We start from the raw sequence: 16,017 nt of genomic DNA on the forward strand, positions 1-16,017 counted from the left end.
TTATTTTTTCATTCCACATTCATTTCCTGTATTGGCTTATTTCTTTTTGTTTTTGTTTTTGTTTTTATACATGCATGTAGTATATATATGTGCACATAACTGTGTATGTTCATTTGAAGGCCAGAGGTCAACACCAGGTATCTTCCTCTCTCACACTCCATCTCATTTGTTATTATTATGTTTATTTTCTGTGTATGGGTATTTGATGTGTGTACATGTGTCAGTGTCCATGGGAGTCACAAGAGGGGATTAGATCCCCTGGAACTGGAGTTACAGGTGATTGTGAGCCTCATCTGGGTGCTAGAAATCAAGGCCATGTCCTCTGCAAGAGCCAAGTGCTTACTCTTCACTGCTGAGCCACCTCTCCAGCCCCTCTGGATTACTTTTTGATATGAGGCTTTTACTGAACCTGGAATTCATTGATTTCCCAGAGTGGTCAGCAAGCTCTCAGGATCTGCCTGTCTTTGCCCTTCTGTTACTGGGGATCCAGACACAGCACCATGCCTGGGCTTTAGTGGGTGCTGGGGATTAGAATGACTGAGCTACCTACTAGCTCCACACTCCTTTCTTTCAACCATTTGTGTTCTCTGATAATTCACTCAGGAGTTTGTGTCATCTTTGAAATCTTTGAATAATTTATAATCATTCTTTTGAATTAAGTCTTTGGAATTTCATATGATTCACTCCCATTAAAGGGCATTACTGTGGGATAAATGATTTTTGTAGGATTCATTATGCCTTGAATTTTCATGTTTCTTATGTTTTTGCATTGAGACTTGCACATCTGGAGTTGAATCTTTGGCTGATATTTTTTTTTCTTTCTAAATCATCCCTGTTCTTCATTTGAAGTGTTTGCAATGTAGGAAAGTGACTGGATTGTAGTAAGATTATGGTGTTGTTTTCTGCTAGACTCCAAATCTAGCTTGGTTAGACCCCTCAGCCCACATATTCAGGGCACCAGGCTTAATCCCTAATACTCTCTTGAAAGTAGAATACAGTTTGCAAAAGTAATCACTATCAAAGATAGACCAACCCACTGTGAAAATAACAGTAATGGTCAAATTAAAAGCAATCACAACCAAAGCTTAGGAAGTAGAGTAGCACTGGTGGTACTGTGTGTACTGCGATGCTTGTTAGTGTGTGTGAGTGGGAGGACAGAGCAGTGAGACTAGTGATTAGTACTGTCTAGATGAAGTAAAGGGGAGAAGAGGGGGGAATCATAGAGGGACCAGTGAGGTAGGGAGTAGAGGGATGGGAGAGTATGCAGTTTTGGCTAAAGTTAGGATGAAACGAGAGCTAAAGAAATCCAAAAGGCCCTCTCTTGTAGTAGGCTGCAATAAGGAAACTACATGCAAACCAAGTTGTTATGTTCTCCTAGAAAGTCTATTTAAAAAAAAAATTGGGAAAGAAAGTCTTGAAGTGGGAAAAGAGGGCACCAGAAAGAAGCCCTGCATGCACACTAGCCTTTGTATGCCCAGCCTAGCCTAGGTGAGCATGGAAGGACAGCGAGCCCTCTGTACCTGTGGCTCCCTGTCCCCCTTGATGGCTAGCCATCATTGCCTTTCCCAAGCCATTGCCACCTCAGTCTTGTATATGGGGTCTAAGCATAATCTCAGAGTCTTCTCTATTCTTGGACATACTATAACCTCAAGGATGACACAGCTATCTGTAGAAGAACTGACCTCCATCTCCTGAGAAACTGGGGGCAGGGGCAATATTGCCTCTCTATAGCCCACTCTTGTCTAATCCGTAGCATAAGAAGTGATAGCCAATCAACTCTAGAATCTAAGTTCTCTTCCAGTCTTCTTCAGGTTCCTACTTTTTATTACCTCACAGCATGTATAGGGACCCCAAGGATGAGCAGGAGGCTTGGGACATGGGAGCATGGCAGTACTAAGGGATACCAAGTATATTAGGGACTTGTGTCTGTTCCTCTACAGACCCTGGCTCTCAGCAGATCCCACCTTGCTAAACAGTGAGTTGATCTGATTCAGGTCCTTCCTCATGGCTTTGAAGTGTATTGATGGCTAGGTTTCTGTGTATAGTCCCAGGATACTTGCTCTGAGGTTTCTGTAGGTGTGATTGATGGAAGGCCTGGGACTACCAAGCCACTAAACAGCAGTGGTCTTTTTTTTAAATGCCATACTCGGGCTGCTCCTGCTGAGTGCTACTTTGGTCAGGTGCCCAGCAGAGACCTGCTTGTTCTTATGACTGAATAATACTCTGTTGTGTGTAGAAGAATGAGAGTTTTAATATTATGACGTGAATGTCACTCAGCAGTCTCTGCAAGTGGAGCTGTCTCCACTAGGTCATATTTTAGGCTCCCAGCCTTACGAACAAGCAACTTCCATCTATTGAGTATTGGTAATTTCTGTGTTCCCAGCCCAGCCTTTACAGCAATATTACAAGAGAGTTATTTTCACTGTCATAGACAATAAACAAATACACAAAATTCATTAACTTGACCAAAGACACTGGCACTTAAGTTACAAAGCAGGGACTCCATCTAAAGGTCAGATGACTCAGAAAGTCTGGTCTTTCCATGATTTCATGTTTCTTCCAAAACCAAGTGAAGTCAGCTGGTCACCCCAGTTTTCAGATTATACATAAATATAAATGACACTGGACCAAGGAGTCTAATATGTTTGAGTCGGCAAACTTGAACAGTAATCTCCGTGGAAATACCAGATTCCAGTCAGATACAGAGGCCAGCTGCATTACACAAGGGTGACAACCAGGGCAAGAAGCCTCCAAAGCTCTTGTAGACGGGAAGTAGGCTCCTGAGCCTCCCACTTGCATTGTGCCACAGGATCTCACACAAGGCAGTGTTTACAAGACTGGGCTCTCCTCTCCTCCTTTAGCTTTTTATGGCTTGAGTGTGGCATGTCACAGATTCACTTTCCTAACCTGACAAGATTTAGATTATAATGTGACATTTATGTTTATTATTTCCCTAGAAGAAGTCTTAAATATTTTCTGTACCAGTGATGTATTTTTTTTAATCCACACTTTCCTAGAAGTATTAATAATTAAAGCTGGCACTTACCAGATTTTGAGAAATGAAGGAAAAATTCTCAGGTCATTAGTTAACATACATTTATCTCATTTGTTGAAGGGTATATCTATACCGTGGCACACTTGAGGATCAGCAGGCAGATTACAAGAATCCCCCTATCATGTAGCTCTTGGGGATCAATCTCAGGTTATCAGGTTTTGGCAGCAAGGACTTTCACTATCTCACTAGCTCTCTCACTAGCTCTCTCACTAGCTCTCTCACTAGCTCTCTATCTCACTAGACTTCAAGTAATTCCAAACAACTCTACAGAAGTATTAATATGTGAGTAAACTCTTTTGGAGGGTTAGATAGTATGTCATTCCTTTCAGTTATATACTGCACCCCAATTCTTTGTGCATTTCTGCAAGACCAGCCTCCTAGCTCTCTTGTTATTTTAGACAGACAGACAGACAGAACAGCCTCCTAGCTCTCTTGTTATTTTAGACAGACAGGCTGACTTGTCCATAGTCAAGCTTCTACAGGGTTGGCTTTCTTTCATTCATAGAAAAAACTGTATCACTAGATTATATTTTGATATTTCCAGTAGGCATTAGTTATTTGTTGTGACTTAAATTAAAAAATTAAAAACCTGTTTTCATAATATATACCAATATTGCTATGCCTATCTACCACTTATTTGCATTGATAATCCTCCATTTCCACTTGGCACAATCTACAGTAGCTCTTTGTGCTTTCTAAGGTACTAAAAGCTCTTCACTTTACAACCCATGGCCATGTGCTTCCTTGGAGTTTGAATCTGAGCCCTTGCACTTTATTAGATGCTTTCCCCACCTCTGTTTCTGGTTCCTACTATGCATATTCTCAGCTTGGGGTTTTTGTTGTTAAAATTGTTAAAGATGGTACACACATAACACAAACACATAAGCAAACATAGAATTTTTCTTACTAAGTCAACAGCTGTCATCTTGTCTTATAACATACTGATTTAAGAAGCATTTGCTGCCAGGCAGTGGTGGCGCACGCCTTTAATCCCAGCACTTAGGAGGCAGAGGCAGGCGGATTTCTGAGTTCGAGGCCAGCCTGGTCTACAGAGTGAGTTCCAGGCAGGACAGCCAGGGCTATACAGAGAAACCCTGTCTCAAAAAAAACAAAACAAAACAAGGGAACAGGCTAGGTACTAGTTCCACTGTCACGGAGTGTACCTAAGGTGGCTTTAGGATGATGATGGCATGTCTTCTTAGAATCTTTCCATTTCCTCTAATAGTTAACCAGGCAAATGCAGGAGAATTGCACCATTTCTGCTGTCCTTGCCGTCCAAACCTTAGTGCTGGTTCCCTTCGCTCAGCACCACTTGCAGTCGCTCCTACAGGGAGAGGAGGATCCATGTGACACTTCAGGGATAAGTAAACAGGCACCTGGCAGGTCCCATGGAGGAGGCTTCATGGAACTAAGAGAAACCCGAAGAGGTCACTGACCCTGTCATAAGAACTAGGCCTATGAATCAGAATGCCTTGTTAGACTATGTGAATAACAGGCTTTCTTCTGCCAAACTCAAGGGTCTTGAACAAAGGAAGGCTTTTTTTGGATACTCAGGATATAAAACTAAGTTCACTTTCCTTAATAATATTGGCTTTATGACTATTAGGAAAAGAATGAAATGAAAGATTCCTTTTCTGTTGGATTTAGATGTGAATTTTCATAATTATTTTAAATTTGTTATGCTTAAGATCTAAGACATCTGACCATTCAGTGGTCTGAGACTGGTGATGGAGTCACACTCTGATCACATGGTGAGGCATGAAATGTATTTGCTTTACACAATCAACCCTACTAAAAACAACCTCATACGATATTCCTTAGTCAATAGATGGCATTCTGTAGCACTTGGCATTTTCATTTTTTCTAGAGATATTAAAAAATACCACCATTGTTTGCCTGTGACAAGGACTTCCAGTAAACAAAATGTTTTTGAAAAGAATGTAAGCAAAGTGTAGAGCAGCTGCCAAGATAAGAAAAGAAGAGACTTAGTTTCAGTCCAAAACACATTTTATGTTTTGAGAATAATTGTGTAGGTTGTAGAATGCATATTTCAAATGCTGCATTACCATCTGAACTTTACAATGTTCAAAAAAGTTGATTGTTTCAGCTATTTGTAATAGAAACTATTTCAAAACTTCTAGCTCTGGTCTTCTGAAAAAAGCCCAGACTGTGTTTTCTTAACTTGCATTGTAAAATTCATGTTGGCTACAGGATTCAAAAGTTATCACATCCTTTAAGGTACAGGACAAGCTGACCCCTGTGCTGACACCATAGAGAAGTTTAATGTGGCCTTGCCCCTTCATTCTGGCCACCACCGAGGGATTTTTAACCAAATGCTATACTTCTCCCAATTCAGTATTGAAAAAATATTCATCATACTGGCCAAATCACTTTACTTCTTGAAGACTACTGCCCTTTTGGCATTTCATCTTTTATTTTAAATATTGAGCTGCATCTTTTTTTTTTCTCAGATACTTTAATTTTAAAAGCACTCAGATTTGAATCTGAAGACTCTCTTTAAAATTCCCCCCTGTGCTTTCCCAGATTTATTTGGAGATAGCTGTTAATTTTGGTATCACAGATAGACATTAATGTACATTGTAGCTCTTGGTCCTTCGTATGTTGTGCGTGCTGTTCATGGGTCAGACCTCTCTGTCCACAGGGTTACTGCTTTATGCCTCATCACCACTATTAGGGACTACTGAGGATGCCATCTTAAGAATTGTCTTGGATTTAAATAAAGCCAAACAGAGTATATTACTTTTCAAAGCCTTTTACATAATTTTCTTCCATGATTTAAATTTCTATACTTTACTTAAAATATGATAATTTTTCTTTTGAAAGAAATCTGTAGCAAATGTTGAAATTATACTTTTGGACTCACTTAATAGCAATTATGTGTTTAAAAGGTGTAAATAACTTGCAAGCAGACAGTACAAATATCCAGGTGTTCTTATGTGCTGATGACAACAAAATTGAAAAGAAAGACTGTAATAATTCTGACTGGTTTTCTCTGCAGAAGATATTGATTATTTGTGTGTGGTGAGAGATTTGGAAAATTCAATTAAAGGAGTTGTGCAAAGGTTTCATAAATTTCCCTTCTACAGCGTGTACACAGACATTGTTGCCTTTTAAATCAATGCAGCACTTCACAATATATTTTCTTTGAAACATAAAAATAAATAACATTTAAACAGTTCTGCTTACTACAGAAACAAATTTTATTTTCTGTGAAGCATTTAGTCATGTGCTACCACTGACTCAGACCCATTTGCCAGCTGTAACAAATTTTATAGACACTTCCCTGGAGACATAGCTCACGTACTATGAATTTTTAAATGAACAAATGGTAAAGAAGGGGTGTCAGCAATATAAAAATTGATCAGTTAAAAGATAAAAGCATAAGTAAAGAGATTTGTATGGTGGCCTTAATAGGTTTTATTAAATAAAAATACTATAAAAAGACAGTAATGACTAGACTGAGGGCTGACTGTTCCTGAGGAGGAGAAGAATTATCCCGGCACATTTATAGAAAATGGAGTTTGGTTGCCTGACAGGTGAGCATTTCCCATTTTACCCTGAGAAGCAGTCAGGGAAACTAACCCCATCCCCACGACTCACATCAATTTGCTCAGTGGCATACATATTTTAGACACGTAAGAAACAAAGTATATTTGCATTATTATATAGCTAATTATGTTAGGTGGTTTGCTGTCTATCAAAGACTCAAAAGAAGAGGGAGGCCATTTATAGTCACACTTAGTTGCAGCCCACGGAATGCCTGAGCTCCTGCTGCCTTCCTTCTCTTAAACTGCATGTCTTCTCCGAGTCTCCTGCTTATCTCACTGTAAGGTCAGTCTGTAATGGGCCGTCCTCTGTGCAGCTCGACATTCTCCTAGCTGAAGCACAGTTGTTTCATGTCCTAGGCTCCTGTGGTCCTTGTCGACTGTTAAGTGTGTTTGTGTAGTTCACTGTCACTCAGATTACTGACCTTCTTGTGGACTCCTCTGTGTTGTAGCCCCAGAGCCTCAGCCAGAATCTGGAGAGAGTAAGCTGGAGTGTAACTACAGTAGAGTACCTACTTAGAGCCCAGATCAAATGTTCCTTATCCAGTACAGTGAATGAGTGAATGGATGGATAAATGTCTAATCTAAGAATTTTTAAAATATCTTTCAAAACTAAATAACTTGCAGCACAAGAAGTGTTGCCTGATTCTAAGAATTATCTAAACATTTTCAAACACTTAAATAATTTTGGTTTTGTTGGGTTGTTGATGTGTTTCGAGACAAGGTCTCACTGTGTAGTCCTGGCTAACCTAGAACTTGCTGTGTAGATCAGGCTGGCCTCAAACAAAGATCCACTTTCCTCTGCCTCCCAAGTGCTGGGATTAAAGGTTCAAATACTTATGGTTGCTCTCTTTATGTCCTTCATTAATTTAATGTTTACAGAATGCCAGTTGTGAATTCGTTTCTGGCCTTAGTGATGCCAGCAAAACAACAAAACATGATGGACCTCATCCTGCCCTCAGGAACATGGAGTCCAGCACAGAAGGCAGGTAGCCAGAGTGAAGTGTGTAAGAATAGTAACAGCATCACACCAATGCTCTTTGGTATGATGTACAAGGCATATAACAAATTTCCTAGCTATTATCATTTTAAGATGTATATTCTGAAGTAGAGCTTTTGAGATGTTGAAATAAAAATTATAAAGCCCAAACTTGTTTAGTATGTAAAATAAGTTTTTAAAAAGATTTATCCATTTTTATTTTACATGTATTGGTAAATGCACTTAATGCGTGCAGTACCCACACAGGATACTGAAGAGAGTGTCCAGTCCCTTAGAGCCAGAGTTGCATATGGTTGTAAGTTGCTGTACGGGTACTGAAAGCCAAACCTAGGTCTTTTGCAAGAGCAGTATGTAGTCTTAATTGCTGTGCCATCTCTCCAGCCCCCAACATTATTTTACTTTCACTTGATTTGATATTTACTTTGTATCAGGTAGTGTAGCAAGTTATTTTGAATTGTTTTCTGGAAAAAAAAAAACACTCTTTTTTCATATAGATCATCATCTTGACAGCTTTGAATTCCTTAAAGCCATTTTGAACTGAGGTAAAGTCTTGCTTTTCTAACTCAGCTAACCTTGTTAAATTTCACTGTTTTGTTCATGTAAAATCATTTTACTTACATTGTAAAAATTAGTTATAGTTTTCCTTTAAAGCAATTATATTGTTTTGTAAAAATAACCTTTTTCGAGGAGCTGACTGTAACATACAGACTGTATTACCACGTCGTGCTATGATGTGTGCAGAACTTCACTAGATGGACTAGGCTTGCTTGCTTTGGGCTGGTTCCCACCTTAGTGAATAGAGCTTCCATCTCCAGAGTAGACCCCAGCCTTGGGGTACAGTTACTGGATCACTTCTCCCTCAGTTCTTCTTCCTGCTTCCTCTCTAGAGTTTATAGCACCCAACTGGGATAAAAAATCAAAACACATTCAGAAGTGATATGATCTAAAAGCATTTTAAACATGGGGACAAAATAAATTTTTTGAGCTATACTAAATCACACAAATTCAGCCTCTTCATTCTAGGGTTCTGGCCCACTGCACAGATACTATGACTCTACTGAGGATCACAGCATCAACTTGGAGAAACAGATAATGTCCTGCAACATGGACCAGGTCTTAAAACATAGTGGAGTTCCCTGGAATCCATATGGAATCTAACCTTGAAATCCATGTACTGCCCCAAACTGGAGGCAAAAGTTTAATTTCTAAATCTCTTAAGTCATGACTGCAGCTGGGCTGGCGAGGATAGGGAAGTCTCCTGACCACATGAGACAGGAAGCACAAAGGCCCATGAACTTGAAATAGGCAGTGATAGTGAAGCTACACATGAGAAAGAATGGTGTGTAAAATTAATGACCTATAATATCAGTAAAATGTAGGCCAGTAAATGTTCTGGATTCTGCCTTGCATGAGGTATAGAGCCAAGAAAAAGTTGATAATGGTTATAAACACTGCTTTCTGCTGTACCAGTGAAGAAAAAGCAGTGTTAGAAAATTCACAACAGACATACATCGACTTGGGAAAGTGTGACAAGGTAATTAGTTAGAGATTGAGGACTTCAACCACCTCTAGCCTAGTGTAGTGCACACAGCTGTAACCCCAGCACTTGAGCAGCTGAGGTATGTACTTGGGCTTTATAGCATCAAGGATGTCTTAAAGGTGGGTGGGGCCATCCTACTAATTCACTTTATATCACCTCTGTCCAGGAGTGCTTAGTTTCTCCTTTTAAAGAAAGGCAGGGTTCCATGGTATAGCCAGGTCTGACCTCAGCCCCCCTACTTCACCTTCCTAAATGCTGGAATATGTTTGGCAGGTACCAAACCTATCTGGCTCCAAAAACATGGAAAATTTCAATAGGTTGTATAAATACACAGAAAGAAGTATATAAGCACAAAAAAATCAGAAAGGGAGATTAAGAGGAAGGGTTCAGGCAACACGGACAGTTGTCAGGCTCAGACAGTCAGATGGCTCAGCAGCAGAGAGTGTAAGACAGCAAGTGTCTCAAGAATGCCTTAGAATGTGTGGTTACCACGAAGGAGGGGCACTGCCACTACCTGTTGTACCATAACAGAAATCTTACCAAGTTTTCTGCTTGGTCCTGGATATGACCTCAAAATATTTTTCAGTAGTTCTCCCAACAACCAGAGTTGACTAATGAAAACTTTTTTTGTTTGTTTGTTTGTTTTGTAGTGTAGTGTCTGGTATAAGAAAAAAAGTAGCTTTGTAAAATCCAAAGATGTTCAGTGCCATCTCTACTACCTAGTTATGACCCTGTACATGCCCTAGGTTCATTTCCCATTTGGCTGTAAGTGGGGATTGTGATACTACTTTGTAAGAGTAAATTGAACGCTTAGCCTATCTAGTATCTCCTTTATGATAACATTTTAATGAGAGCTTTTTCTCCTTTATAGTGGTACCTTCAAGTCTGACAACTGTGTCAGCCTACCTGAATACTAGTCAAGCCACAAGAATGCAGACCAGCCTGAATAAAGAGTCAGTGAAAGACTGTCACATTAGCAACCCTTCTTAAAAGACAGGTAGACGATATGCTGAGTATTCTAAATAGGAAAAAATAAAGGCATCCACTGTGTGCTGCCTTTGTGTGCAAAAATCTGTGTATATGCCTGTATGTATGTTTATGAGTTCAGGTATATACTTACCATGGCATATGTATGGAGCTCAGAGGACAACCTCAGGTATCAGTGTGTTTTCTATATTAAGACAAGGTCTCTTGTTCAAATATAGACACCAATTTAGCTGGCCTGTGAGCTTCCAGTGAGGACTGGGAGTCTATGTGCATGCTACTGCCTCTGCCTGGCTTCCTAGGGGTTCTAGCAATCAAATGCAGGTTCCCACACATAGCCATCCCCCAAGCTCACCACTGTGTCTGATTTCTACCAGCTGAGTGAAAACAAAGGAAAGAGCCACATGCCTGCAGGAAGGTTTCAGTCCGCAGTTGCCACTATCTTCCCTGACACAGTGCTCCTAAGTCTAAATGAGATTCTCTGTCACCACTAGGAGTCCCCAGTCGGACACAGTGAATAGGAATCTGTCATAGTCACCACACCCAACTTCTTGGCAGCTGTTGAAGGAAGCACCTGCTGGAAGCCCCTTAAGGCATGTAGACAAAGGCATCTAAATTGTGTTCTCAGTGGGTCACACTGGAGTATCAAAATTCTCTCAAATGGATTTCTCATATTTCTTTACACAAAGTAAAGAATGCTGTCAGAATAGCCAGACAAATTTGTGAAGGTGAACCTTGCTCAGAAGACTCAAAAATAAGCAAATGGGAGCTTATCAATGTCTAAAGCAAGGACAAAATTACATGGCAAATAACATTTAAATCATTCCTTAAGTGATGCATGAGATGTATGTTAATTGGAAATTTGTGATGATGTAATAACCATCTTCTCTATCCCCGAGGCACTTAGAAGAAATGCGCTCACTGTGAAAAGTGTCTGCATCTGCCTGATCATATTTAAAGGCACAGAAGAGCGTGTGTAATGAATCTGCCCAGTAAATACCAACTTCGAGCACTAGGCAGGTGCAAGTCTAGATAAAGTTTCTTGCAGCTAATTTAAACTTTCGGCACACACCAGTAGCTAATCTCAATGTAAATAATACATTTCTCCTTCACTCTCTAATGTGAGCCTTGCAGTACAGGAGTCTTGACTTACATACTGTGTACCACATATGTTTCTATATACTTTTAACATTTCGGGCTAGAATTATGTCTCTATTTTTTTTTTTAGAGTAACATACTTTATTGGAATTCACAATAAACCAGGTGAACCAGCAGCCAGCTTTCCCATGTACAGTTCCAGCTACCTATTAATTTACAGGTTATTTTATGTTAATGAAAATTTAGAAGTGTGTTGAGGAACTGGTATCTTGGGTGTGTATTGTTCCATTCTAGGGACTATTGTCAATGCTTACTGAGAAAATTATTGTGAACATCTTAAGATTTCATACATTTAGAAAACACTGAAATGAACTATCAATACCGACATCTAAATATAAGTTGGTTTTGAAGTAAGTTCAAACAAGAATGAATGTAAAGAAAATACCTTTACTATAGGGCAAGTGCATGGTCCCTTCCAGATTTTTTTAAGCATTAGCTTAGATGTGTGATTCTCTGGTGTTTGTACTGTCAGGATGGGGGTGTGTGTACTGTCAGGATGGGGGTGGGGGGAATCATCCCTATAACATGGTTTCTAAAATGTTTATACCTGGTCTGAGCTGCAAGGAAAGAAATGCCTTGGCACTTGCACTACAGTTTGGCAAAAATACTCTAACATGTCACTTGATTCTATGACATTTTGAAAACAGAAGTCTTGTATGGAAATGCGAAACAAAAATCAAGGTTAAAAAGAACTCATTTTTCACTTAGAAACAATTCAGATTGATATATTAATTTTTTTAAGTTATTACTATACATGACATTGGCACTAAGTAGTAGTTCAATCAACTATTCAAGCTAACTGTCTTCTAGGTTTTCAGGAACTATTTAAGCAAGGTTCTTTTTATATCTGTCTGCAAAATATGAAGTATACTTACTGATATGTCTTCAAATATAATGTTAATCATATAGTAATATCGATTGTTCTAACATTGAAAATTAGGGTGCAAGGCAAAACATTTTATAAAGTACCCTGAATTAGAGCATAAAGGGTTAAGCAGATGCAATGAGTTATGTGGGTGTGTGCTTAAGGAGGTTACGGTACCTTTGACTTGTTGATACACTGAGCATTTGCCTGTCGGAACAGCTGGGTCTGCTGAGAGCCACTTCCCAGTTCTGTTCACTGTAGATCAGATGACTCTCGCTTTATCACCCTTAAAGGCCACATGAAGGACAAAGCAGACATATCCACACACAAAACTAATGTTTATATGGAGGGAGGAGGAGGGATATACCTGGCCCTGATCCTCTAAAGAACAGAAAAGAAACCACTTGAGAACTGGAACCATTGAGTTCCTACAGCCATTCTTGAGTTGTAATCTATCCATCTTTTGGTCCCTCCATGGAACAGTGCACAGTTTGGCCACCTGGACTTTTAGAAGTATTTTGCTTCTCCCTCAGTGTGGCTTATGATTTGGACAGATTTTCTCTTCTCCCTAAAGCCTGAAGGAGAATGATTCTGGAATGCTTTATATGGTATGAACCTACAGGGCATTCTCTTCATTGCTTTAAGAAGCAAACCCAAGTCCATGAGGAGAGGAGAAAGGGGCCCTTCTCAACACTGTCTCTTTCAAACTAAAGTATAGCTGAAAAGAACAGAACTCTTCATTTTTTACAGGGAAGAAAATTACTTAATTTATTATCAGTATCTATTAAAAGATCCTATATCCTGATGTTAGCTGAGACACTGAACTTTTCAAGGAAGGGTCCGGTGCTGTGGAAGCTACCTACACAAGCACAAAGCACACTTTGTCTGACTTTGTTTTGTTTTTTAAAACAGGATTTTATGTAGCTCAGGCTAGTCTCAAACTCATTCTCCTCCTGCTTGTAGGTACCAAGTGCTAAGATGCCCAGTGTGTACCAACAGGCCTGGCTCTGTGTGCATACTGGCTGGTTTCTACTAGATAAGTTACTGACTTACACTGCTCATTGTAACTCTCCTTTAAAGCTGATGGGAATTTGGTATGGTTAGACTAAATCATCTGAAAAAAAATGTATTTTTATTGACAGAATTTATGTGCAGGATAAACACTGAATCTGGCATTCCATTATACTTCTTAATACTTTTATTTTGAAGTTGCACTACTCAATTTCTGGGAAGTTAATGGAAATCAGCAATTCTGTGTTAAACTTTGATACATTATTAAAAGTAAAAAAGGCTCAAGTAAAAGTAGCCAGGATGCTGCCTGCTGGGCCCAACAATTACCGATAGTGGCCATGGACAGTGGGGCAGTGAGGCAGTGATACTGCCTGCTGATTCTGCAGCCACCAAGGCTGCCTCTGCTGACCTTGACCCTGAAGTCCTCATGCACATCTGCTTTGTCAGACTGAGAAATACATATTTTCTAGCATCAGCCTATGGATAGCCAAGTCCAGACCCCAATTCTTTATATCACTTTAGAATATGCCATTTAATGACTTAATGCTCTGATGACTATATTATGAAAGAAATACACGCAAACAAGGCTAGTCGTAAAGTGGCTTTAATTTTCGTCAGAGACTAAAGAAACAGCTTTCCTGTGAAAGTAAAACACACTACATGATTTTTAGGAATTGATATGGGTGAAGGGATAACCCTACCAATGGGACAGAGCCAGTGTTAGCCATGATTTGAATATGCAGTTATTTCGGTGGAAACCTTTAACAAGGTAACAGAAAGGGAGATGGAGTCGTTGATATGGTAGTTTCAATTTAGAATGACTCTAGAAATTTAGAACTAATTACCATGAGTAACTAAAAAGACTTCAAACTTCTTAGATTTATATTCAATAAAAGTTCTTTTTTAAAAATAGCATCAAGCGATTTCTACATTCTTGGAAACAAGAATACTACTTAATCTCTAAGTATCCAATTTTGCATATGCAATAATGGATATTCAAATTTCAAATAGCATAATGTACCTTCTCAGTAATTAAGAAAAGTGTTAATTCCCTGAGATACTTCTAAAGATTTATGTATACAAATACATATATACATATATTTTATGCATACCAGTATATCTTCATGCACACCAGAAAAGGGCATCAGATCCCATTATAGATGGTTGTGAGCCACCATGTGGTTGCTGGAATTGAATTCAGGTCCTCTGAAGAGCAGCCACGGCTCTTAACTGCTAAACCATCTCTTCAACCCAGAGATACAACTTCTAAATGAGATGCTTATCACTTGTCACCAAACAAGTCAGGTGCTTAATTCTTCCAATAAATTCATTTTAAATTTATTAAAGCACACTTTGTCTGACTTTGCTATGTTTTTTTAAAACAGGATTTTATGTAGCTCAGGCTGGCCTCAAACTCATGTTCCTCCTGCCTGTCGCTACCAAGTGCTGAGATGCCCAGTGTGTACCAGCAGGCCTGGCTCTCTGTGCATTCTGACTGGTCTTACATTTTAAAACTATATATAAAATACATAGTTTTTAAAAGTTACAATTTATAGAATACATTCCATTATTAAATATTGGCATTGAGGACATTTTTTCCTCTCCCCCTTTTGTTGAGACAGGGTCTCATATAGCCTAGGCTAGCCTCAAACTTGCTATTTATAACCAAGGATGGCCTTGAGCTCTAGGTAGCCTGCCTCTACCTCCTGGTACTGGCATTGCAAAGATGAGCTACTACGACCAGCTGGGACAATTTTTTTCTTGTTTTACCATTTAAATATCTGTAAATATTGTCAAAATTACAGTATGCTTTACCAAAAAAACAAAACAAAACAAAACTAAGAAGACAAATGCTTTGGTCCTTGTATAAATAACTTTGTGTAAATAACAATGCCCCTTCACCATTTCTCTTCCTGTAATTCCATGATTCTAAAGATGATTATGTTCACTTATACATAGCAAAAAGATTGCATTTGCTTGGGAATGTAGCTAGTCAATTTTCTTCCGATTTCTTCCATTTTTTGAATCCCACATGATTACAATATTAAAGTATACCAAGAAGAATACAAAATTTACACAGGACACAAAACATATAAGTACAGAAAACAAGTCTGGTAATTTCTGAGGCGGATCCAGTGTTACACTCAGAATCGTCAGGAGGACCATGGTGATGACTGAAGAAAGAAACTGTAAGGGAAAAGAGAGTATCACTGACCTTTGCTGCCCCAAATGTCACATGACACCAAAGCTTCACCTTCCAACAAGTATGGCTTTCTCTCTCTTACCTGGATAGTGGGCTACCTTACTCCTTGCTCCCAAATATTTGAATTGTTAACTAATTACACATATTTATAAGCATAATTTTAGAAGTTACTAAATTAGTCCTCATTAAAAATTGATCTTAGGGGGAGGCATATTTATTTACACTATTAGACAATATTCCAAAGGGGGCAGCTTTTCTTTCAACAACCAATGAATGCATAATGAAAATGTAGTGCATGTACACTATAAAGTACCATTCAGCTGTTTAAAGAAGTTGAAATTTGCAGGTAAATGGACAGAAGTGGAAAATACCATGAACTCAGACCCCAGAAGGACAAATGTCACACGTTCTCTCTCATATGAGACTCCTGGCTTCAAATGTGACTCATAGTCTAGAAAGACTGCAGAATGCAGGACAGCAAGGAGGACATGGCCAAGCTGGGAGTGTAGGAGAGCAATAGAGCAGTGACAGGGTACCAGTGATCTGGATGGAGTGAATGATAACTGGGGCTCGGACTCTAGTTAGAGAAGGGGAAGGGAAAGATGGGGGGGGGGGAATAACACTATGTCTGAATA

The 16,017-nt window shown here is 39.2% G+C and overlaps 2 protein-coding genes across 2 annotated transcripts in view; one reads left to right on the forward strand and one right to left on the reverse strand.

Moving 5' to 3' along the window:
* Itgb3bp (integrin subunit beta 3 binding protein) overlaps positions 1-10,232 on the forward strand; it is a 69,618-nt gene extending 59,386 nt beyond the window's left edge. Inside the window, exons 8-9 of the mRNA XM_021159715.3 lie at positions 8,116-8,163; positions 10,033-10,232. Coding sequence (XP_021015374.1) covers positions 8,116-8,162 — 47 coding nt within the window. The 3' untranslated portion in view covers position 8,163; positions 10,033-10,232. The remainder of the gene's footprint in view (positions 1-8,115; positions 8,164-10,032) is intronic.
* A 3,535-nt stretch (positions 10,233-13,767) lies between these two features.
* Alg6 (ALG6 alpha-1,3-glucosyltransferase) overlaps positions 13,768-16,017 on the reverse strand; it is a 40,306-nt gene continuing 38,056 nt past the window's right edge. The window contains exon 15 of the mRNA XM_021160869.2: positions 13,768-15,366. Within this exon, the coding sequence (XP_021016528.1) occupies positions 15,169-15,366 (198 nt within the window). The 3' untranslated portion in view covers positions 13,768-15,168. The remainder of the gene's footprint in view (positions 15,367-16,017) is intronic.

This window comes from Mus caroli, unplaced genomic scaffold, assembly GCF_978045245.1.
Source record: "Mus caroli unplaced genomic scaffold, Mus_caroli_1 scaffold_6, whole genome shotgun sequence".
Taxonomy (NCBI): Eukaryota; Metazoa; Chordata; class Mammalia; order Rodentia; family Muridae; genus Mus; species Mus caroli.